At 45.3% G+C, this 22,329-nt stretch overlaps 1 protein-coding gene and 1 long non-coding RNA gene across 2 annotated transcripts; one reads left to right on the top strand and one right to left on the bottom strand.

Annotated features, from left to right (window-relative positions):
- The first annotated feature begins 242 nt into the window (after positions 1–242).
- LOC142309982 (uncharacterized) lies at positions 243–4,293 on the top strand. The gene is made up of 4 exons (XM_075347462.1): positions 243–319; positions 2,505–2,646; positions 2,939–3,086; positions 3,170–4,293. The coding sequence occupies exons 1-4, from the start codon at positions 269–271 to the stop codon at positions 3,936–3,938; spliced, it is 1,110 nt and encodes a 369-aa protein (XP_075203577.1). The 5' UTR covers positions 243–268; the 3' UTR covers positions 3,939–4,293.
- Positions 4,294–7,405: 3,112 nt separating this feature from the next.
- Positions 7,406–8,086, bottom strand: LOC142309981 (uncharacterized). The gene is made up of 3 exons (XR_012754046.1): positions 7,833–8,086; positions 7,627–7,721; positions 7,406–7,546 (listed from the first exon to the last, which is right to left on the bottom strand). It is a non-coding gene; the product is annotated as an uncharacterized LOC142309981 (long non-coding RNA).
- Between the last annotated feature and the right edge of the window lie 14,243 nt (positions 8,087–22,329).

The raw sequence follows: 22,329 nt of genomic DNA, 5'->3' as shown, positions 1-22,329 counted from the left end.
GATTTGCCGCGGATTTTGATGCGGAACAAACTGCAGCATGTCAATTATTGTTGCGGATTTTGGTGCGGATTTTTCCCATGCAAGTCAATGCAAGGTGTAAAATCCGCAAGAAATCCGCAAGTCTGTTCCCACAGGCTCTTTTTCCTGCGGATTTGGTGCGGATTTCGCAAACAAATCCGCAGGAAGTGATGTAGGATATTTCAGGAAGAGGAAGTTTCACCATTTTGTAGTGTAGTGTAGTGGCAGTGTATTCCTGGCTGTGCTTAGAATGTCTTGGTACGAGCGTATGCGGCTAGATGTTGAGAAGCTCATCCAGTTGGTAAGTATGTCTGTATAGGGTTAAATAAAACTTGTTTTTATTTCCCTACTTGTGTGTTTGTGTGTTTTATTTCATGTGTTTTCCGGACTCTGGATTGCCAGCTAAAAGCAGCTAGTTACAGGCTGCTTGCTTTTAGCTGGCAAAACAGGATCCCAGGTCTTTTTTCACAATTCATTTTAAAAAAAAAAAAATGTGCTCCGCTGTATTTTCACTGTCCAGCCCGATGCAAGCAAGCAACTGAGGGCTGTGCTTCTCAGCGAGATAAGGCTGAAGCATTCTCTGCCCCTCCCGCTGAGAAAAACAGTCCTCAGCTGCCCCTGAAAATGGCGGCTCCGTTGTGGAGCGCCATTCTCAGGTGCTGCACCGAGGCTCATCCAGCCGCCCTGATGCATTTGGCTGGCTGGGTAATCTGAAGGGGTTAATGCCAGTTTTGTGCAAACTGGCACTAAGCCCGAGGTTCATAATGTCATGCCTGTGTAGACACGGCCATTATGAACCTCCGTTTGGTAATAAAGAAAAGAAAAAACACTTTTTAAAATTTTTTATTTGAAAGCAAAACACACACACATCCCTGATTGCCATCTTTATTACTCCCTGATTTCCCCGACGATAATCCATGACGGCTCCGAGCCGGGCTCCGATGTGCACCCGGCTGACCCGGGCACTGACGTCAGAGCCCGGGTCAGCTGACTTAATTCGCGAGCGCGGGCGGGTCAGCTGACGATGTGCAGTCATGTGACCCGGGCACGGACGTCAGCCGGTCCCAGCAGCCATCAGTGTTTGAGATGCTGCAAAGCTCTCATCCGGCTGCTGGTACCGGCTGACGTCCGTGCCCGTGTCACATGAGTTCACATCGGAGCCCGGCACATCAGCTGGTCGGTGTGCAGTCAGCTGACCCGCCCGCGCTCGCGAATTAAGTCAGCTGACCCGGGCTCTGACGTCAGAGCCCGGGTCAGCTGACTTAATTCGCGAGCGCGGGCGGGTCAGCTGACGATGTGCAGTCATGTGACCCGGGCACGGACGTCAGCCGGTCCCAGCAGCCATCAGTGTTTGAGATGCTGCAAAGCTCTCTTCCGTCTGCTGGTACCGGCTGACGTCCGTGCCCGGGTCACATGAGTTCACATCGGAGCCCGGCACATCAGCTGGTCGGTGTGCAGTCAGCTGACCCGCCCGCGCTCGCGAATTAAGTCAGCTGACCCGGGCTCTGACGTCAGAGCCCGGGTCAGCCGGGTGCACATCGGAGCCGTCATGGATTATCGTCGGGGAAATCAGGGAGTAATAAAGATGGCAATCAGGGATGTGTGTGTGTTTTGCTTTCAAATAAAAATTTTTAAAAAATGTTTTTTCTTTTCTTTATTACCAAACGGAGGTTCATAATGGCCGTGTCTACACAGGCATGACATTATGAACCTCGGGCTTAGTGCCAGTTTGCACAAAACTGGCATTAACCCCTTCAGATTACCCAGCCAGCCAAATGCATCAGGGCAGCTGGATGAGCCTCGGTGCAGCACCTGAGAATGGCGCTCCACAACGGAGCCGCCATTTTCAGGGGCAGCTGAGGACTGTTTTTCTCAGCGGGAGGGGCAGAGAATGCTTCAGCCTTATCTCGCTGAGAAGCACAGCCCTCAGTTGCTTGCTTGCATCGGGCTGGACAGTGAAAATACAGCGGAGCACATTTTTTTTTTTTGGGGTAAAAATACCAGTGAAAGGGAACATGGCAACACATTTATTGGCTGTAAGATGCGGCCACCACCACTGGGTTATTATATACAGTCTGTTAAAACGCTGTATATAAGAGCACAGTGGTGTTGCCCGCAGCTTTTTAAAAACAAAAATGGCGACAGGTTCCCTTTAAACATTTCTGCCCCTTTATTAGCCCAGAATCATAGGTCACATAACGTGCCACCCTTGTTTAAAACATTTTAACAAACCAAAAAATCGATAATACTAAATAAATATTAATCTGTGTGGGGAAATCCGTTTCCATCTAAAGAAATGTGCAAAACGTGCCAATATACACTGGTCTGCCAAAAAAGTTATTGATCGTGGGGATGCAGTGGATAATATAGTACCTTAGCCAGTGTACACTGTATATTTTGGATGATGTCTGTTCCTATTGTTGGCATTATTGGAATTTATCTACTTTGCAAAATCATGCACTATAAACATATGTTTCACATTACAGGTTGAGAGTATGCCCGCTATATGGGACCCGATTGACCCCGCATATAGTGATCGGCAATATCGGCATAGGTGCTGGCAGAGAATAGTGAATGAGCTTTTTCCACTTTTTGAAAGTGCCCCGGCCTCCCTCCAGCGGAAAATTGGTAAGTTTGTATACTCCGAACAAGTTCCAAACCAGAAGCAATTTTAGTGAAATTAAAACATGATTGTTGTAAATCCGTGCATGTTCACCCACTAAATCAGTGTTAATAAAGGATCTTGTGGGTTAGAAAAGTAGGAGAGAAGGCAGACAAAACGTAAATTTTGTTTAAATCTTTAAAATAAAAAAAAAAGTGGATTATTACAAACACTGATGTTGAATACTTTTTAGACAAAAAATGGTTGACATGGCCTATGGAGTCATTGGCTCATCTTTTTTATTTGTTTAATTTTTAGAAGAAGATGTTCGCAAACGCTGGCGAACAGTCAAAGACCGTTTCTACAAATTCATACATAACAGTTCCAAGAGTGGTATGTCACCAGCAAAAAAGTGTCTATATTACTATGAATTACAATTCCTGTCCACCAGTCGCAGATTAAGGAGGTAATCTGTTTTTTAAAAAGTTTATATATGTTTTTAAATTTGTTTTTTATTCTATTTATTAAAAATATTTTATTCACTTACAGCACCGAGGGAAATGTGAACCCACTTCCCCAAGCTGAGTGCATGGCTGAAGATCGAGAGGGGCCAGGCAGTGACACAGAGCCAGTGGCACACAGGGACCCTGAAGCAGCTTCCAGTGCCTCAAACAGTTGTTACAGGGCCTCAGAGTCAGCAGAAAACATGCCAACAACTTCTGCGAACTCTGCCATGGAGGAGGGGCAATTGTCAACCAGGTCTGATGAACCGGTGCCATCGACTCGCTTTGCACTTGGTCGTAAAAAGAAAAATAAGAGAAGACTGCTAGCAAAATCTGGTGAAGATGATGTTTCGGATGAGCTGACTCTTGAAACAGTCAATCTTATTAAAAAAAGTGCCTATGAAAGTGACACAGTTAAATTTTTGTCTAGTTTTGCAGGAAGGATGGAGGCAATGAATCCCAAAAAGAAAAACACATTGATGGGAGCAATGTGCTCACTGTTTGAGCATTTTGAACGTGACTCCCCACATCCATCCTTGGCAAGGATAGATAATGGCCTTACAACAATTTGGGATGCAGAGGCTGCCCCTGCAACCCTAGTGCAACGTGCACCGTCCCGGCCTGAACCTATGCCAAATTATTACCAAACACCCCCAACAGCCTACTCTCAACAGAGAATGGTATATCATTCATCTGTGGTTGAGGGGGGTTCTGGTACTCAAACCCAGATCCCTGATCGATCGGGTCAAAGCATGGCTAGGGGTTCTGAGCCAATGTGTGGCTATAGTTATAGCCAAGATTTATTCCACCTTTGATCATTTTCTTTCCAAAAAAATAGCCGGTTCTCAAATTAGCCAAACTCTAATTAAAATAGCCCAAAAAAACCCCAAACCCATAACACTAGGATCAGTTGGCCCCCGATACAGATGTATAGGGTAAGGGCAACGTATTATTTCATCTGTAATACGTTGCCCTTACACTATACCTCTACTGAGGGCTCAACTTATCCTATTGTTATGTGTTTGGGTGTCTTATTTTTTAATGTTGTATTTGAAAAACACAAGGATATTTCACTATCTTTTCCGACACTATACGGAAAAAGTATTATTTTGTGTAATTATTTATATAAAATGTCAATGTTTTCATTGCTACTTTTGCACTTAATTATTTTGTTTGCACAGTTCTAAAATAAAAAATTGTTAACATTTGGTTGTATTGGTGCTTTAACATTACATGGTCCACAGTCAAAGAAACCCAAAATCACCTCGATTGTTATCTAAATTTAGGATATAGCTGCAAACATCGAAAATTGTTCATGGATAGTGTTTGCAAATAACTCTTGTAATATATTTCAAATTGTCTATGAAAATGTAACACAAAAAAATGTACTGAGGCAGCAGTTTACACCAAGTTTTACAGCATTATCAATACATTTCGGACAAATATTAACACAGACAACAGCATGCCATAACAGAAAATTTTATTTTAAAATTGTAGACAAACTTCAAGAAATGATGGACAAAAAATTGCAAACAATAATTTCTTTGTCAACTTCCATCTTAATCAACATGGTTATTGTATCACGCCAAGTTCTGCTGGTCCGGCTGCACATCACCAACACAGGAGTATTGCCAGTGCACGGCACCTTCAGGACTCATGAAATAATCAGTGAAGGTCTCTCTCACCCAGACACCCAAGCTGTTTGGCCGACCAGAAGACACATTCACCACTGGATTGAGTAAGGCCTGCTGTGTATCCTCCACTAATTCATTGCTGTACTTACGCACGTAATTGTGGAGTACACAGCAGGCCTTAATCACCGTGTCCACTGTTCGGACATCCAACTGGATGGCTGTGTGAAAGATCCTCCACTGACTTGTCATTATCCCAAAGGTGCACTCCACATATCTTCGTGCACGGCTCAGCCTATAATTAAAAATCCTCCGCCGGGTATTCAGTCCTCTTCGTGGGTATGGGCGCAGCAGGTTGGGTAGCAAAGGAAATGCCTCATCCGATACCATCACAAAGGGAACTGGATCTGTGGAGCCCGGCAAAGGTCGTGGGGCTGGGAGCGTAGCGCCTTCTTGAAGAATTTGCAGCCCAATCTGAGAAGATCGCAACACCCGAGAATCCCCAGTACTGCCATAAGCACCTACATCAATGGCAACAAATTGGTAATGGGCATCAGCCACCGCCATGAGGATCACGGAAAAATATTTCTTATAATTAAAGAAAACAGATCCTGATCGCGGTGGCTGTTGAACCCTAACATGTTTGCCATCAACGGCACCTATACAGTTTGGGAAATTGGCTACATCGTGAAAGCCTGCTGCGACCTGCAGCCAAGTCTCCTCGGTAGGCGAAGGCATCACGATGGGCTGCAATTTCTGCCAGATAACGCCACATGTGCACCTCACAATTCTGGAAATGGTTGTTTTACCAACCCTGAATTGGAGGTGCAGTGATGTGTAGCTCTCTCCTGTGGCCAAAAATCTGCAAAACAAAAGAGGGAGGGAAAAAAAAAAAAAGGGAAAATTAAAATCAGAACAGAACCAAACTGTTCAAGTTGATTTAACATCATGAATTCACTTTTAGCTTTTATAGCCCACAAACTTTATGTTTCTAAACATGTACCTTTTGAAAGTGATCAAACTGAAGAACAGACAAATGAAATGTGTATATGGGCTACTTTTTTTTTTAGACATACAAAGGCTTGTTGAACAGCTGACATTCAAAGGAAGCCATATCATGGCTTACAAGGCAAGGAAAAAGGGGCCCTGACAGGACATTCAACGTGAAATTAAAATGGCCAGCAGTTATGGCCGTTAGTAAACACCAATTTTTTAAAGATCATGAGGATGTGGCTGTTTCATAGAATGTCGAGCAGAGGTTTGTTTGTAGTACAAATAAAAGTTAAACAGGTACATTTTAAGAACCTGAATAAATAGTCCTTCAAGCCTTTCAATTCCACAGGAGTTGGTGCCCTGCGTTACATGTAATAACCACAGTATGACCAAGAAGAATGGGAAAATATGTCTGTTTTAATATCTACACATATATAGATAGATATATATATATATTACAATATATTTACATATATATATATATTTACAAACATCATGTAACATCCATTTTATATACAAATTTTAATATATATATATATATATATAAAAATATGTATATATATGTGTATTTTTTTTTTTTAAATGTATAGACAATAGATTTAAACACATCAATTTGAAAGTACACATTGAGTGTGTTTAAAATCATGTATTTCAGTATATATCTTTGTATATATATGTTCGCTGCCTCGGAGTGTTCGCTGCCTCGGAGTGACCTTTGACTCTGCCTTATCCTTCATACCACACATCCAGTCCCTCACCACCTCCTGCCGTCTTCAACTCAAAAATATTTCCAGAATCCGCCCTTTCCTCAATTTGCAATCTACTAAAATGCTAGTGCATGCCCTCATAATCTCCCGCCTCGACTACTGTAACATCCTCCTCTGTGGCCTCCCTGCCAACACGCTCGCCCCTCTCCAGTCCATCCTTAACTCTGCTGCCCGACTTATCCACCTCTCTCCTCAATACCACCCCGCTTCTCCCCTCTGCATGTCCCTCCACTGGCTTCCAATCTTCCACCGTATCCAATTCAAACTTCTAACGCTGACCTACAAAACTGTGCATAATCTTTCCCCTCCGTACATCTCCGAACTACTCTCCCACTACACTCCAACACGTCACCTCCGGTCCTCCCAAGATCTCCTCCTCTCCTCCTCTCTCATTCGCTCCTCACGCAACCGACTCCAAGACTTCTCCCGAGCATCCCCAGTCTCCTGGAACTCGCTGCCTCAACACGTCAGACTATCCCCTACCCTTGCAAACTTCAAACGGAACCTGAAAACGCACCTGTTCAGAAATGCCTACAATCTACAATGAACTCGCTGCCGCCCGACCACCGTGCGGAGCTGCCGCCCGACCACCGTGCGGAGCCGCCGCCTGACCTACACCCCACCTATTGTCTCCTCCCCATAATCCTATAGAATGTAAGCCCGCAAGGGTAGGGCCCTCTTCCCTCTGTACTAGTCTGTCTACTGTAACTTGTATACGTATTTTGTATGTAACCCCCTTCTCATGTACAGCACCATGGAATTAATGGTGCTCTATAAATAAATAAAAATAATAATAATATATATCACATTTTAAAATATGTACGGGACTGCAGACAGTGAGTTGGTGTCATGCCACAGTGTCTATTTTTATTTGACTCTACGTACCGCAAGGTGATGAGCAGCCGTTGTTCAGCAGCAATCGATTTACGCATGATGGTATCCTGCTTCCTCAAATCGTCGCCCACAATGGCAAGGAGGTTATCAAAACTTTGTATTGAAAGCCGGCAAAATTGTTTGAATTTGTCTTCATATCTAATAAAAAATTAAAAAAAATAAATAAAATTTTATTTTTGGGATGAAAAAAACAGATATAAAGTTTAAAAAATACAAACCTTCGCAAGTCTTGATATAATACAGCAAAATGCCCTTTAGAAGTCCTTTCAAGGATAAGGGGGTGCACCCACATCTTCTTAGTACGAATTTGTGCCTAGCATGAAATAAAAACTCTTTCAGTGTCATGGATAACAAGCACATTACATATGTTAAAATGTAGGATACATAAAAAAGCCGTATAAAAAATAGTATACATGGTACATACTCTTCTTCGTCGACGTAGGATACGTAGTGCTGTCAATATCAGCAGATTCCTGTTTACATTGTTCAGCCGTGGTTGTTGTCTTTCACTGGACATTTTGAAATAAGCACACTTTGTGAGACTGCTAACAAAATGGATAATGGAGAAGAAAGGAGGGTTGGGACAGGAAATGACATAAAGAGCCTTTTTTTTTTCCTTCAAAACAGACTAAGCTTTATTCAGAAACACAGTAGAGTACAATGGACAAAATCCGCATCAAAATCCGCATCAAAATCCGCATCGAAATCCGCGTCAAATCCGCGTCAAATCCGCGTCAAATCCGCGTCAAATCCGCGTCAAATCCGCAGGTGCGGATTCTGGGGGAAAGCTGCGGATTTTGAGGCACAAAAATCCGCAGGTACATTCTACGTGGACACATAGCCTTATACAGGGTGTATTAGAGTCCCTCTTCCTTCTATTATTTGGAAGTTTTTGCATTGTCTGCATAGGCTTTGTAGGGTACAGAGTGTAGCAATATTTTATATGTTGTATGGCCTCTAGGGGTCTCTAGGGGTCTCACTACTTGTATGTGTGCACCACAAGCAAGTGGGAACTCGCTGGTACTGCAGACAGAGTGCAGGCAGCAGGGAGAGATGTTATGGCTGACAATACCACCTAAGGCCTCTGCCACACATCCGTGCCTCCGGCACGTGTTTGGCATTTTTTACACGTACCGGCGGCACGGAGACATGTACAGCAATGCTACCCTATGGTAGCAGGCACACACACGTAAAACCACACGGAACGTGTGTCCGTGTGCGTTTGTACGTGTGTGCGATTTTCAAAGCGCTGACATGTCAGTGTTTTCTCCGGCAGCACGGGTGTTACACGGCCCGCACCCGTACCACACGGGTGTAGTGTGGATGCGGTCCCGTGTGACACGCGCCGGAGTAAACACACATGTCAGGGAAAAAAATAAAAAACATTAACTCACCTTCTCCAGCCCTCCTGTCTCCGCCGCTGCTGCCTCTTGCTGCCGACCGCCGCTCATTAATCTCATAGAATATTCACTTCACTGCCTGGCAGCAGCAGCAGCGGGGAGACGAGAGGGCTGGAGACCGAGGATCAGCACCACGGACAGCAGCGCGGACAGCAGGGAGGACCAGGTGAGTATAATAATTACTGATTCTACGTGTGCTATCGCGGATAGCACACGTAGAACACACGTGTCACGCACGTACCAGAGACACGTACTTACCTGCACGCAACACGCAGGGAAAATACGTGTCTCTCGGCACGTGCGTGAATTTCACGTGAGTGTGGCAGAAGCCTAAAGCTGGGTTTACACACTGCAACATCGCAAAGGACATCGCTGTAACGTCACCGGTTTTGTGACGCAATAGCGATGTTGTTTGCGATGTTGCAGTGTGTGAAACCTATCAGCGACCCGGCCCCTGCTGTGAAGTTGTAATCGTTACAAATCGTTCAGGACCATTCCTAGGTCCTTTGTTTCCCGCTGTGCAGCATGCATCGCTACAAAGTTTCAGTGTGTGAAAGACTTTGCAGCGACTTTGTTAGCAACTTCCCTTTCAAAAAGCTGCTTATCAACGTCCCCAACAACCAGCTAGGTCGCTCTGCAGGTCCGGATCGCTGTTGCGTTGTTGGCCAGGTTTGCCTGTTTGACAGCTCACCAGCGACTCAACAGAGACTTAGGGAGGTCGCTGTTACGTCACAAAACCGGTGACGTTACAGCGATGTCCTTTGCGATGTTGCAGTGTGTAAACCCAGCTTAATAAATAGCCTGAAGATCCCCACTAAGTGTGATTACTGAGAGACACAGCAACAGAACATGGTGGCAGCTGGGCACAGAACCTTCATGTGACACCTGCAAATCCTCAGAGCGTGTGTGTGAGACTGGGACTGTACAGAACATCATAGCAACTGTGAGTACAGATTTCCTGTCATTACTACAAGATGGAGACTGGTCTGAAGCCCCCTCAGAAACTGGATGTCTCATCATGTAATCTATCCCAGACATGGAGACACTGGAAAGAGGAGTTTACTCTGTATGTGGATCTGACAGTGGCCCCCAGTGATGACAAACGTAAAGTAAAGCTGTTTTATTACTTAATTGGGGAAAAAGATAGAAAACTAGCCCAGACCTTACTGCCAGACACAGACCACCTTGTCCTAGCAGACATTGTGGAGGCATTTGATAAGCACTGTGACCCGAAGAGAAATGAGACTGAGGAGAGATACAAGTTTTTCACAAGACAGCAGGCGGATGGAGAAAATCTAGACAGATATGTGACAGAGCTGAGGACATTGGCTGCAACATGTGGCTTTGGGGAAATCAGAGATAGCCTCATAAGAGACAGAATTGTATGTGGCATCAAAGATACTCGCCTCAGAGCAAGATTACTCAGAGAGGAAAAGATGAACTTGGATAGATGCATGTGTAATGCCCCTGAAACCATTAGGGTGCTACAAGGTTCTGCATCCCCACAGGGATGCAGGGCCTACCCCCTTCGGGACCCAGAACCCCAGTGCCGGTACCAACAAAAACCCAGGTAATCCCAGTTTTCCCCAACAATCCCAGATACAATGGTACCCAGCTAGTGTGGGACCAATGGATGGCCGCCTAGAGGTGGAGCCACTCCAGTCCACTGGTTAACCAGGTGGGAGGGGCAGACTGTGGAGAGTAGTCCAGAAGACAGGAGTCAGAACGTGGGTGACTGTTGAAAGTGTCAGACCGCAGGAGTGTGGAGGTGGAAGCAAAGTAACATCCTGACTTGGGTTGATGGTGACCTGGTACCCAGGAGAAGTGGTTGCCGGTGGAGTATGGTGGAGTACTCCCGGAACTACGCATTGACGGGGTACAGGACCCTAGGACGGGAAAGAGCTTCAAGCCAACTTATTAACATCTGCACAGCAAAGGGTACCATCAAGGACCTTGCTGACCCTAACGAATCCGAAGACTCAGTAGCAAAGGGAGAATCGGGACAGGACCAGAGACTCCAACCCCACAGGGTTCACGCTACCGTCAGGCGGACAGAAGTGGGCAAACCACAGAATAGGGACCCCCAGTGTTCTAAATCACGGTGACCCACTTACCAGAGACAGGTGCAGGGGAGGAAGATACCAGAAAGCCAGACTGGCACTGGAGCGAAGGGGACCTGGAGGCAAAACCAGCCGGCCTCGGGCAACTAGTTAACATCTTCTACAGAAAGTGAGTAAACCAGTTGCACTGAACATCTGTGTGGACTACCTTCTTCCGACGCCCACTGCACCATACACCCTCTGGGGCAAAACCCTACTTGTGGAGGTGTGACGCCCTGGCAAAACCAGGTAGTCACACAGTTTTAGGCCCCGCATAACACCGCTCCCACACAGAGTTAGATCAGCGGACATGGAACCCTAGTCACCCCTCTCAGGGAAGGACAGACACACCAGTGGGCAGGACTAGGTGGAAGGAGAACGCCCACCTAGGGGTCTAGAGAGCCCGGGGCGGGAAAACAGTCAGTTTAGTTTAGTTTAGTGGAAGTCAAAGTTTAGTTTGGAGTTGAAGCTGACAGGTGCCAGGGTCGGAGCCCTGACACCTTGGCTAGGTGGCAGACAGTGGTCAGCGGCAGCAGGGGATGGGAAGACGACTGCGGAGATCCGAGGTGGACCAGGGCAGGGTTGTAGCCCGCCGGTACCGACACCGGAGAACCGACCTGGAAACCGTGCACAAAGGGGGTACTTTGACCGTGAAGCCAGGACCTGCCTAGCTAATTAACCAGTTGAGGGCAGGATTTTAAGTCCTGTCCCAACCTAAGTCCCGAAAAGTAGACAACCACCCACAGAGAAGGATAGGGCATCCGCTAGGGCCCGGTAGATCCCACTGGTCCGCGTCTGACAGGCACGGCTCCCATCCAAAGGACCAGGAGCGGACTCCTGCGTTACACACCGGGAAGTCCACCACCAAAAACACAGTGCAGAGGAAAGGGGCATTGACCACCGGCCCGGGTGTGGGAGCAGATACACCCGTCCGCAGCAACCGGCCACCATCACCTTGCTTTACCAAAGGACTTGTGTGATTTATTCAACTGTGAGTAACATCCCCGGTCTGACCGGATGCATCGGCCTGTGCTGTTATCATCCCCTGTACAGAGACATTGGGCCCTGGGGCATCCATCGCTGCCCACGGAGGGGTTAACATCCAGCTGTCAGCCCATCGCCCCCAGGAGTCCCACAGCAGCAGCGGTAGTGCTACATCTCACCACACACCATGGGTGGCGTCACAGACAGTTTCTAACAAATCCCGTACAATTACGTCCCATTTTTATTCAAAGTGTCCGCATGACACCTGGGTCCGGTAGAGTCCCTCGAGCCATACCGCAGATCCGGATCCGAGCAGCATGGCTGCTGGAATGAGGGCGGTACAGAGGGACTACCATACTAGCTGCTAATACCATCAGCCCCAGTAGAGACATTCTGCAGCGGCAGCTCCCTACACTTAGCTGCAACACCGCAAGTGGCGTCACAAGTGAACATTATCATATTCTCCCCTGTAAATATCCCCATTACAAAAAGGGCCCAGGACACAGAACCAGGTAATGGCCACCACCATGACATTCCCAATACAGACACTGCCCGTAACATAGTACCCCATATCCCTGGGTGCTACTCATGTAATTGTGCAGGGTTGCAGAGCTGACAAAACACAGCCTGAAGATGATGGCAGGCACTACTGATAATGATGATGATAAGGTATATGCAGTATCTATGAAAGGAAAGAGAAGACCAAGCTCCCCTATAAGCATGATCCACTGCAAATATTGTGGTAAGAGACATGAGAGAGACAAGACCAAGTGTGCAGCATATGGCGAAACCTGCAAATTATGTGGCAAGAAGAATCATTTCTCAGCTGTCTGCAGGCTGGGAACAGGCAAACAGCATAAACAGGTCCACATTGTGACACAAGATACTGACAGTTTAGAGGACAGTACATGGCTACAGCTGTGGCATGCAACAGAGAATGTCAATGTAATCAGGCAGCCAGTAGTCAAGGATGCAAGCAGCTCTATGCAACCTTCCTGTTGGATGAGAAGCCCATTAGATTGCAGCTGGATTGTGGAGCAAGCTGCAATGTAATTCCAAGTGCTCTGCTGAACAAACAGGTTTCCATTGAGCCAACGGACAAGGTACTGGTGATGTACTGTACAACAAAAGTGTTCTGAAACCTATGGGACATGTAAGCTCAAAATACAGAACCCATGTAACAGGAAAAGTTACAGAATTGAATTTACCGTGCTGCATAGTGGGAACCATGTACCAATACTGGGAGTAAAAGCAGTGCAGGCAATGGACTTAATAAAAGTACAGTCGCAGAACATTATGTCTGTTGAAGTTTCCCAGACTGCACAGACAAAAACAAAGAACCATTGCATCCAAATAAAGGCCCGTCCTAATGAAATAAAGACAGACACCATTTTGTTGGCAGATATCGGTCACAGCTTTACTGATATATTATTATTGTACAAACTTTTCCAAACTCATTAAAACTTGTAATACATATTTTATAAACTTTTTCCAAACTCTTTAGAACTTGTAAAACATAACTTGACTCCAGGTGAGAAGGGACACTCTACCACAGGACCAAGGACTTCCGCTCTCTCACCAGAATGCTGTTGACACATGCTGCTGTGACTTCACTGTACAAACATTTAGAAACTGTTACCAAAAAGAAAAACAAGTAAAAAACAAGCATTAACAATAGGGAGGGAGGGAGGGAGAGCTGCTCCGGATCCTGGGATACCAGGGGAAGAGGCCGGACACCGGCCCAGACCCCAATATATAGGTAGAAATTACACCCTATAGGTGGGATTGGGAATTCGGGAGGGGCCAGGACGGAGTCCCCTCCCAAACACAGGAAGAGCAGGGCCTGGACGGGAGAGGGGGCTGGACAAAACCAGTATTGGGGTTAACCCCTTGCTGCACAGTCTGGGGCAGTTTCATTATGCACTACACTGCCCACCAGACTGCACAGACAAAAACAAAGAACCATTGCATCCAAATAAAGGCCCGTCCTAATGAAATAAAGACAGACACCATTTTGTTGGCAGATATCGGTCACAGCTTTACTGATATATTATTATTTTACAAACTTTTCCAAACTCATTAAAACTTGTAATACATATTTTATAAACTTTTTCCAAACTCTTTAGAACTTGTAAAACATAACTTGACTCCAGGTGAGAAGGGACACTCTACCACAGGACCAAGGACTTCCGCTCTCTCACCAGAATGCTGTTGACACATGCCAAGGAGGAGACCAGTCTCAAACTGAACTCCGACCCCCACCATTTGGAAAAAAGGCTTGCTCCAGGCCGCCCTGGATCATAGATAAAATTGTATCCAGACCGATATCTGCCAAGAGCACACCATCTTGAAGCATTAACCTTCGGTTGTCACCTTCCAACTAAAATCATCGGAGCAGACAACCGCCTGCTGATGGCAACCACATCCAACAAGACCTGAGCCATCTCAGGCCTCGAACCCAACCACTAAGCAGTTCGACAGAGTAGAATCCAAGATTGCGACTGTTACCAGCTCTCTGAACAGCCCAAAACACGTAGAAATTGCCAACAATCCAAAAACCTTTTTTTTTTTTTTTTTTTTATAGCAATGCCGAACCTTTAAAGAAATTAAAGTAAATGTGCTATAAAATTGGTTACTTCCTGCAATAAATCGTGCGGTGCATATCTGACAAAAAAGCAGAGCGCAATTTACCAATATGCACTGTATATCAGAGTCTGATAAAGCCCGCCCTGGCAGCCTCAGTGGCTGCCACAATGAAAAGGAATGAGTCCCAAAGTGATCAGGGGGTTAAAAAACCGCAAGCGGTGAGGCAGCACTGAGAAAAGGAGCGGTAAACTGGTACCTAGTAAGGGGGAACCATCCTAATAAACTAACAGTGAGGTACCAGTAGACCGACAAATGAAAATTCCATCAAACGCAAAGGGCAGGTAGGGCCAGGGGAAGAAACAGTCTAATCCCAGAATCTCTGGCCACTTGGTCAGTTTGGGCTCCTGAATGCGGATACGCATGAAGGGTCAATAAGTAGTATGGCACACAATTGAAGGCAACAAAACTATTCTTGGACGGTGTGGCGAGTTCGCTGACTCTGAGGGCCCAGAAAAGGCCAAGTTAAAGGTTGTGGACAACAGGGATATCTCCCGTGGGATTGAACAAACAGCCTGCATAGTCGATTAACTGAAGAAGCATCAGGTAAAAAAAAAAAAATTGGGATGCCTCTTATCTATGGATTGGTGGGACTTAAACCAGCCATTAAAGGGATTTGCAAATAACAAGATTTAGTAACGTAGAACATCCCATCAAAAAAGAAACAAAATACAAATAAATGCTTCTGGGCTACAGAGGCGGAAGAACCAAAGTTATAAAGGTGCATCAAATATTAGAGGGTAACCTCCGAACAGGTAAAGTTATCAGAACCGAGGGACCAGCTACCAGCATACCTATACCTAACCACTGTTTCACGCCTATCCATAAAGTTGCCACTTTGAAGGGGGATCTGAAGTCCTAATCTCTGTCAGGAGTTGGTCCCGACAAGATCTCGCAGCGGTGTGGCAATGGCAACCCACCGGGCTGGCATTGGGTACCAGCTGAAAAATCCTGCAAACAGAAACGAGACAATCAATATGGGGCATTACTCTGAGAACCCGTAGCCCATGCTCGGATCCAAATGTGTATTGTATGCAGAGTAACAGAAACAAAATATTACAGTTGGCTAGTGACTTGTGGCAAAACTCCACAGCAATGACAATAGGGAACGATTCTGAAAGGGAAAATTAGCAGTAAAACAAAAAGTTAACAAGGTGAGGGCCAGGTGCCCCGGCACCACTGATTGCCAAAAACAGCGCTAAAACCATCAGAAAAAAGACGCATTGGTGAGCAAAAATAAAACCTGGTTAGACACCACAGAACACATGTTGAACATGCACTCATTAAGGTGAAAAGGAATTGAGACCAAATCAGTAAGTCAGAAGTAATACGTAATCCTGTGGTCAGGGTGAAGCGCCCTTCTGGTGGACTTATGAATCCTGTGGTCAGGGTGAAGCGCCCCTAGTGGACAATGAGAGGCGGTGAACTGCATTTGGCGCAATGTAACTTTCCTGAAAAGACACAAATACTTATAACTATACTATGCCTGTAATTCTAATTAGCTCGGGCTGTAATTCTGACCTCTCTAATGCTGCCGTTCAGTAATATAACATCACATAAGCAACAAAATTGTCCAACAGAATTACAATTAGACAAAGTGAATGTATTTTCATGGTATGTAGAAAATCCCTTTAAGCTGCACCGTACAAAAACAAAACCCACACTCAATTGAAGCAGGGTCTGAATCTTTCGTGCCCTACGTTTGTTTGGGGGCAAAGGGACAACAAACTCAATATCAACTTAAAAAATGTCAAAAATTGTTTGCATTCATCGAAGTCACTAGAGCAATTAAAGAAAATCATCAAGTAGTGAGTGACAAATTTTGAGACCGTCTCACACCACCGCACCCATTGAAGAAATGAACTGAAGAGTTCAAAATAATGGAATGACATAAAGCATCCCATGGGAAGTCAAGAATCACAACAAAAATTGCCATACATGCAACAACCCAAACTATGGAACAGTACGGATGAACAGGTAACGGACAAAACACAGATTCGATATCAGATTAAGCAAAAGTGCACTGCGTCCGAACTCCCGTATAAGAGAAATTACACTGTAAAAAGACACAGAAATCAAAGCTTACTCAGGAGGGATACCATGATTAACAGACCCGCCGTGTGGGTGAAATACAGTAGGTGGTGTATCAATTGAAATTTACCCGGTTCCGTTCCTTGTAGCGACAATAAGGAAGCAATTAGGAAAATTAAATGGAATAAATAAAGTGAAAGAAAAATACAAAACTGATATGACCAGCCACATCCTTATTGGGATATTTGTCAAGCCACAAGGGGCATCTCTGATACCTTTACCGGGGTCGTCTGAGACATTTGTACCATTTTACCGAGGACCTTGGAAGGAGAGTGAGTGCATCTAACAGCCAAATGGATCCGCAACAAGCAGAACACTCGTGCTAGTATTGCATAACCCAAAGAACCGGAAGTGTCAATCATTAAACAACCAACACGCTCCTGGGCGGCGCACGGCCACCATGGCTGGACCTTGTGAAGCTCCCGGCACAGTGGCCGTGGATTGAAAAGTGGTATACTGGCTTCTGTACGGTCATTAACCTAAGCCAGAAATCCATGGCTTGGACATCCAAACCAATGCCAGGGTGTAGGGGCAAGCCGACGCTGAAAATCCTAATACCAACTACACCCATAACCACCGTGAGTTTATAGGAACTATAAATTAGGTATTGATAAATGAACATTTCAGGACCACGGTCGGGATGTTTCTGACCCAGGACTGAAAAACCTGTAGCCAATTACTAATCGTTCTCGTGACCCTGGGTTTCTTATCATAAGTACTGGGACAAATATAAACGTGACTTAGTCGACATGATGCTATCACAGGGGGAGTATCCATCAAACCGCTGACGTGACAGCACAAGACCGCCAGGCATCCTCGAAGCTCCCGATCTCTCAAACAATGAAGATGGAGAATGCCACCTTAAGGAGCTGTAATGCCTTAATCCCCCAAGCCTCCGTGAACACACCGGATGTTGATGTTGATGCCATCTCTGTGGAATTCGCCGTAGATACACCACCGCTGACGTGGGAAGGGGCATACCTCACATCCCCGGGCTGTTCAGTAGCAGACCAATTCCTCTGTGTCCTCGTAGGCTGCACCATAGATGTTCGTGCACACTCATCAGTCACCCTCGAGACGCTTGAGCCCTCAAAAGGAATTCAAAAGGCGACTTCTACCAGATGAGTGTGAACGCCGGCTTCTGTGTGTACGGGAGGAGTTCCGTGAAGAATGCCTCAAGCGCCTCCTGCACCGATCCGGCGAGCGACGCTGATCGTGCAGATCCGACCGATGCAAGGCTATGTGCCCACGCTGCGTTCTATCCCTACAGAAATTTCCGCAGCGATCTGAACAGCACACGTGCGCCCCAAACCGCCACAGAAACAGTCCGTACTGAAAAGCCGATTTCATGCGCTCCGCACGCAGCCCCCCCCCATAGACAGAGCAGGGGCTGCATGCAGAGCGCACCAAAGAAGCGACATATCACTTCTTAGAACGCAGTGCCCCGGCAGTAGCCGAAGCGCTGCGCTCCAATACGCCATGTGGGCATGAATTATGCACAATCTTCTTAGCTTGTGCTGGGGACGCAGGACGCATGCAGCCACGCTGCGGTGCAGAACGCAGCGTAACTGCATGAAAACATGCCACGTGGGCACATAGCCCAACGCAGAGGGGAAGCGGGACCGATAACTGGTAGGACATAAGCAGGACCCCTGTGGTCTGCAAGGATTTAGACATTGTGAAAGTAGCTGTGGATATAAAGAAGGGGACAGCTTGGGAATCAAGGGTTAATTGAGAGCGTGGCAGACCATCACAGGTATGCAGCACAGGAGGGGATTTAGGGGTGGGGGGGGTGTGTTCACTGTTTGGAGGTTCTGAGCCAGGGATGCAGGCTGGTGAGCAGACACACTGCCCAAAACCTGCAGAAGAGGAAGTGGTGTCATTGTCCATGGCAGTATATGAGGGGTTAAAGTAATACTGCTGTGATGCTAATGCACTAGACTGCTGGGAGCTGCAGGGGAGATGAAGGGGGCGTGCAGCAAACTGTGCTGTGTGAAAACAACAGAGAGGGGGGCTGAGGGAGCAACAGTTGTGAGGTGTTTATTAAAGCCTGCCTGCAGTGCTAAAGGCAGGGGCAGGAAAAAACAGGGATGCACGTGGGGCAGGGGCCCGAGGGAAGCACCTAGGAGAAGAAACACTTCCCCGGCAGGTGCTGCAGCTCTCTGCAACCTAGCCCCTATCTGTGACTGAGGAGAGCTGAGCTCCACAAATAACTGAGCCAGTCATCCCTAACCTTCATGCCACGCATGGGCCTGCAGCGTCTCAAGGATGTGAAGGTCCATCGGGTTTCTCCTGCTTCCACCAGGCAGAGCTGCTCCGGATCCTGGGATACCAGGGGAAGAGGCCGGACACCGGCCCAGACCCCAATATATAGGTAGAAATTACACCCTATAGGTGGGATTGGGAATTCGGGAGGGGCCAGGACGGAGTCCCCTCCCAAACACAGGAAGAACAGGGCCTGGACGGGAGAGGGGGCTGGACAAAAACAGTATTGGGGTTAACCCCTTGCTGCACAGTCTGGGGCAGTTTCATTATGCACTACACTGCCCACCAGGATATACAAAATCCCAAACTAAATGCAGAGCACAATTTGGACTTTCACAAAATAAAAATGGAGAATGCTGATTTATTTGAAGATGATGGGTATTTTGAAGGTAAATACAGGCTAGAAATTGATAAAAGCTTGCAGACTACCAGATTACCTACCAGAAGAGTGCCTGTAGCTTTAATGCAACTACTGAAAGTAGAGCTATAAGATTTACAGAGAAGAGGCATGATAGCACCTATCATGGCACCAAGCTCCCCTATAAGCACGATCCACTGCAAATATTGTGGTAAAAGAGAGAGACAAAACCAAGTGTCCAGCATATGGCGAAACGTGCAGGTTATGTGGCAAGAAAAATCATTTCTCAGCTGTCTACCAGAAGAGCACAGATTGGATCAGCAGTTTGGTCATAGTGCAGAAACCATCAGGCAAGTTAACAATATGCATTGATCCGAAGCCACTCAACAAGGCACTGAAAAGAAATTATTACCCAATGCCAACATTAGATGATGTTCTCCCAGATCTATCAAAGGCTAAAATATTTTCTATATGCCAATGTATGTAAAGCGCTGTGGAATTAACAGCGCTATATAAATGAATAAAATTATTATTATTATTATTATATGTGATGTGAAAAATGGATTCTGGCATGTGAAACTGACTGAAAAATCAAGTTTATTGACAACATGTGCTTCACCATTTGGACGCTATAAATGGCTGAGAATGCCCATGGGACTAAAACATGCTTCGGAGATGTTCCAGCAGAAATTGATGCAGGCTTTGAAAGGCCTTCCTGGAGTAAAAATAATAGCAGATGATATCCTCATAGTGGGAGAAGGTGAGGATATGGAATCTGCAATCAAGGATCATAATCAGAAGATGATACAATTTTTTGGACTGATGTAGAGCAAAACAAATAAAGCTGAACTTGGACAAATGCAAACTGAAAATGACAGACGTTGCATATATTGGACATCTTCTGACCTCAAATGGTGTAAAAGTGGTCCAGAGGTGGCATGGTGGCTCAGTGGTTAGCACTGCAGCCTTGCAGCGCTGGAGTCCTTAGTTCAAATCCCACCAAGGACAACATCTGCAAGGAGTTTGTATGTTCTCCCTGTGTTTGCGTGGGTTTCCTCCGTGCACTCTGGTTTCCTCCCACACTCCAAAGACATACAGTTAGGAACTCTAGATTATCAGCCCCAATGGGGACACAGTTGTCAATGTATGTAAAGTGCTGTGGAATTAATAGCGCTGTATAAATGAATAAATATTATTATTATTATTATCCAGAAAAGTTGAGAGCATTCAAGATGTGCCAACCCATTACTGATGTTTGTGGAGTACATCGATTTCTGGGCATGGTAAAATTATCTCTCCAAGCATCTGTCAGATATGTCTGAGACAGCTAACCCAGAAAGATGTGCTGTAGGAATGGACAGAAAGCCAGGAAACTGCTTTCCGGTCAGTAAAGAAGGCTATTGCAGATGCAGCAACCCTAAAGTATTTCGACAAAGATCAAGAAGTGGTGGTACAATGTGATGCTTCAGAAAAAGGCCTTGGAGCCACACTAATACAGAACAAACAGCCAATCATGTTTGCAAGCAGAGCCCTAACAACAACAGAGCAGGGATATGCTCAGATTGATAAGGAGCTACTGGCTGTGGTATTTGAGATGGAGAAATTTCACCAGTACACCTATGGTTGATGAGTAATGGTGCAGTCGGATCACAAGCCGTTGGAGAGCATTACAAAGAAACCACTACTAAATGCCCCAAAGAGACTACAGCGCATGCTGTTACGACTTCAGAAATACGATTTTGACATTTGTTACTGTCCAGGAAGATACTTACTGATTGCAGATACTCTAAGCAGAGCATACCTACCTGTCACAAATGATGAGGAGAATTAAATTGAAACCATCAATATGTGTGAGTACCTGGCAGTGACAAAAGACAAGTTGAAATAAATACAGACTTGCACAGAGAAGTATAACATTCTCCAGATCTTAAAGACTGTCATCTTGCAGGGCTGGCCAAAGTACAAGCAACATGCACCAAGGGAAGTTTCTCCATTCTTCCACATAAGAGATGAAGTGTCAGTGCAGCAAGGAATCATCTTTAAAGGAGACAGAGCTGTTATACCAGAAGCTCCCAAAAGAGACATACTGGAAACACTACAACCAAGAAAAAAGGGGAGTCTCTGATGCAATAGTATATTTTTTGCAAAAATTATCAATATTCACTTTATTATAATTAAAGAAACATAGTACAAAAATTGATCTCATAAAAAGCACATACAAGGTCACAGGCAATAACTCATAGTCCAGGATAAACAGGTTCACACAGAGATATGCTCAAATTATTTTTATGTATATTTTTTGGGAAAACCTACACAAATTCTGGTCTCATTATTTTTAGCACTTATTGACTGGACCCATTCTTCCAGTCGTATTGTGTCAAAATTAATTAAGATCTGCTCTATATATTGAAAGATGACTATTATATTTACTTTTCCTCAAGAGGATATATAGGGGTTAATCCTCCATTTTATTTAGCCTCTTCCAAATAGAGCAGAGGAACATCAAAGGGTGGGTGGGCACTTGTGTGTGCCATTAAACCTGACTGCCATTGAAATCCTCACTAGATTGAATCTCTGGATCAAGATAAATACCGCAGCTAAATAGCTGCCAGTCAGGTACATATACCAAGTAAGAAGTTGTGCATCTATGCAAAGTTTTTTTCTTTTCCTCACTCAGGCACACACAAATGCGTTTTTCTCATGATAAGGTGAATTGTATATAACCTGTTATATTTGATATACAAACACCACCCCTATTAGTGAGAGCCCATAAAATCAATGAAAGTTAATAATTTTAAATTACCCATTTTTACTTGAGCAGCTTCTGAGTGTGACCTCTTATGCCTCCAATGCGCATTTCACCAAAGCTTCATCAGGGAATAATGAGACCAGAATTTGTGTAGGTTTTCCCAAAAAATATACATAAAAATAATTTGAGCATATCTCTGTGTGAACCTGTTTATCCTGGACTATGAGTTATTGCCTGTGACCTTGTATGTCCTTTTTATGAGATCAATTTTTGTACTATGTTTCTTTAATTATAATAAAGTGAATATTGATAATTTTTGCAAAAAATATACT

The sequence above is a fragment of the Anomaloglossus baeobatrachus genome, chromosome 5, assembly GCF_048569485.1.
Source record: "Anomaloglossus baeobatrachus isolate aAnoBae1 chromosome 5, aAnoBae1.hap1, whole genome shotgun sequence".
Taxonomy (NCBI): Eukaryota; Metazoa; Chordata; class Amphibia; order Anura; family Aromobatidae; genus Anomaloglossus; species Anomaloglossus baeobatrachus.
The sequence above is the reverse complement of the archived record's forward strand: the minus strand, read 5'-3'. Positions and strand labels throughout refer to the sequence as shown.

Coding starts and splice junctions, on each gene's coding strand:
- LOC142309982 (XM_075347462.1), top strand. CDS start 269: ATGTCTTGGTACGAGCGTATGCGGCTAGATGTTGAGAAGCTCATCCAG. Junction 320..2,504: donor TTGAGAAGCTCATCCAGTTG/GTAAGTATGTCT, acceptor TTCACATTACAG/GTTGAGAGTATGCCCGCTAT. Junction 3,087..3,169: donor ACCAGTCGCAGATTAAGGAG/GTAATCTGTTTT, acceptor ATTCACTTACAG/CACCGAGGGAAATGTGAACC.